General features: G+C 46.2%; 1 protein-coding gene across 1 annotated transcript; it reads right to left on the reverse strand.

Moving 5' to 3' along the window:
• Positions 1-893, reverse strand: LOC114897875 (olfactory receptor 10Z1-like). The gene is given in 2 exon segments (XM_029226935.1): positions 1-422; positions 425-893. Coding segments are annotated over 2 exon segments (891 nt in total).
• Between the last annotated feature and the right edge of the window lie 2,049 nt (positions 894-2,942).

A 2,942-nucleotide genomic window follows, 5' to 3' on the forward strand; every position in this document is an offset into this window, starting at 1 on the left:
TCATCTTTTACCCAGCAATCTCCCTCAGAAAGCATTTCTCAGGGCTGTCTGCACAGCCCGATTTCTTAGACTATAAACAGTGAGATTGAGAAGAGGAGTTACCACAGTATAGGTGACAGCAATAAGGTGGTCCCGCTCAAGAGAGTAACTGGCTTTGGGTCTCAGGTACATGAAGGAGGCACAGCCATAGTGAACAATGACCACTGTGAGGTGTGAGGGGCAAGTAGAGAAGGGCTTCTTCCTCCCCTCATTGGAGGGGATCCTCAGGATTGCTGTCAGGATGTAGGTGTAGGAGATAGTGATGAAGGAGAAGGAGACCAGGAGGATCCCTAGCTCACTCAGGCCTGTATCTCCACAGGCCAGGCTCAGCACTGGCAGCGTGTCACAGAAAAAGTGCTGGATCTCATGGGAGCTGCAAATGGGAGGTGGAAAATGACCAGTATCATTCCCAGCCCAAAGACATACCCACTCAAGAAGGAGGTGCCAACCCGGCTTGCATAGTGTAGTGAGGCACAGATGGCTACATATCTGTCAAAGCCCATGACAGCTAGGAGGAAGCAGGTGGTACAGACCCACGAAGCAGAGAAGAACATTTAGACAGCACAGCCCACATAGAAGATGGCCTGCCCACCCCTGACCAGGCTGGAAAGCATCCTAGGGATAATGCCCAAGGTATAGCAGGTCTCAGAGAAAGGTAAGAAGGAAAGGAAGAGGTACATGGGGGTGTGCAGATGGCTGTCGAGCCTGATGATTATGATAATAAAGACATTGCTGGTCAGGGTGAAAAGATACAGGGAGAGGAACAATGCGAAGAGCAGGAGCTGCAGTTCCCCAAGGCTAGAGGAGCCCAGGAATACAAAGCCCCTGCAGAAGGTTGCATTGGTCTGCTCCATTCTGAGTGACATCCCTGATAGATTTGATTCTTTCCACCTTGCCAGAAGATGCCTTGTTTCTTTAGAAGGCAAGATGAGGTGGATTCTCATTTCTTTGTACCTGTTGTAACTCAAAAAGAAAACTCTTTTTTAGACAGCAATAAACTTCAGAAATATACTTATTAGACACATGGGTGTATGGATCTATTCTCACATGTGTATATGTGCATACATGAATACAAATATACACAATATGCACATATGTGCACATACATACATGACTACACATATGCAGGCACATATATACATGCATACCCATACAAAGCACTCACACATAATTATGCACATTTTACACATTCAAAACTCTGCACTGGTTAGGGTCCGCAGGGAAGGGGAGAGGCGGCACATGGGAAGGAGGGCCTGTGGAGTGTAGAGTTCTGGAGTATGGAGGAAAAGCAGGAAACACAGTGAAAAGCCATTCCAAAGTGACCTGTTAAAAATTAAATAGAGGGGGAGGAACCAATATGGCAGAGTAGAAGGACATGCTCTCACTCCCTCTTACGAGAACACCAGAGTCACAACTAGCTGCTGGACAATCGACAGGAAGACACTGGAACTCACCAAAAAAGATACCCCACATACAAAGACAAAGGAGAAACCACAATGAGACAGTAGGAGGGGTACAATCACAGTAAAATCAAATCCCAAAACTGTTGGGTGGGTGATTCACAGACTGGAGAACACTTATACCACGGAGGTCCACCCACTGGAGTGAAGGTTCTGAGCCCCACATCAGGCTTCCCAACCTGGGGGTCCGCCAATGGGAGGAGGAATTCCTAGAGAATCAGACTTTGAAGCCTAGTGGGAATTGATTGCAGGAATTCAACAGGACTGGGGGAAACAGAGACTCCACTCTTTGAGGGCACACACAAAGTATTGTGCACATAAGAATGCATGGGAAGGAGCAGTGACCCCAGGGAGAACCTGCTAGTGTTGGAGGGTTGCCTGTAGAGGCGGGGGGTGGCTGTGTGGCTGTGGTTCACCATGGGGATAAGGACACTGGCAGCAGAAGTTCTGGGAAGTACTCCTTGGCATGAGCCCTCCCACAGTCTGCCATTAGCCCCACCAAAGAGCCCAGGTAGGCTCCAGTGTTGGGTTGCATCAGGCCAAACATCCAAAAGGGAGGGAACCCAGCCCCACCCATCAGCAGACAAGTGGATTAAAGTTTTACTGAGCTCTGATCACCAGAGCAACAGCCAGCTCTACCCACCACCAGTCCCTGCCAACAGGAAACTTGCACAAGCCTATTAGATAACTTCATACACCAGAGGGCAGACAGTAGAAGCAAGAAGAACTACAATCCTGCACCCTGGGGAACAAAAACCACATTCACAGAAAGATAGACAAGATGAAAAGGCAGAGGGCTATGTACCAGATGAAGGAACAAGATAAAACCCCAGAAAAACAACTAAATGAAGTGGAGATAGGCAACCTTACAGAAAAAGAATTCAGAATAATGATAGTGAAGATGATCCAGGACCTCGGAAAAAGAATGGAGGCAAAGACTGAGAAGATGCAAGAAATATTTAACAAAGACCTAGAAGAATTAAAGAACAAACAAACAGAGAGGAACTATACAATAATTGAAATGAAAACTACACGAGAAGGAATCAATAGCAGAATAACTGAGGCAGAAGAAGGGATAAGTGACCTGGGAGACAGAATGTTGGAATTCACTGCTGCGGAACAGGATAAAGAAAAAAGAATGAAAAGAAGTGCAGACAGCCTAGGAGACCTCTGAGACAACATTAAACACAACAACATTTGCATTATAAGGGTCCCAGAAGGAGAAGAGAGAAAGAGAGGACCAGAGAAAATATTTGAAGAGATTATGGTCGAAAACTTCCCTAACATGGGAAAGGAAATAGCTACCCAAGTCCAGGAAGCACAGCGAGTCCCATACAGGATAAACCCAAGGAGAAACACGCTGAGACACATAGTAATCAAACTGGCAAAAAATAAAGACAAAGAAAAATTATTGAAAGCAGCAAGGGAAAAATGACAAATAAT

The sequence above is a fragment of the Monodon monoceros genome, unplaced genomic scaffold, assembly GCF_005190385.1.
Source record: "Monodon monoceros isolate NGI ecotype Baffin Bay Population unplaced genomic scaffold, NGI_Narwhal_1 Super_Scaffold_18, whole genome shotgun sequence".
Taxonomy (NCBI): domain Eukaryota; kingdom Metazoa; phylum Chordata; class Mammalia; order Artiodactyla; family Monodontidae; genus Monodon; species Monodon monoceros.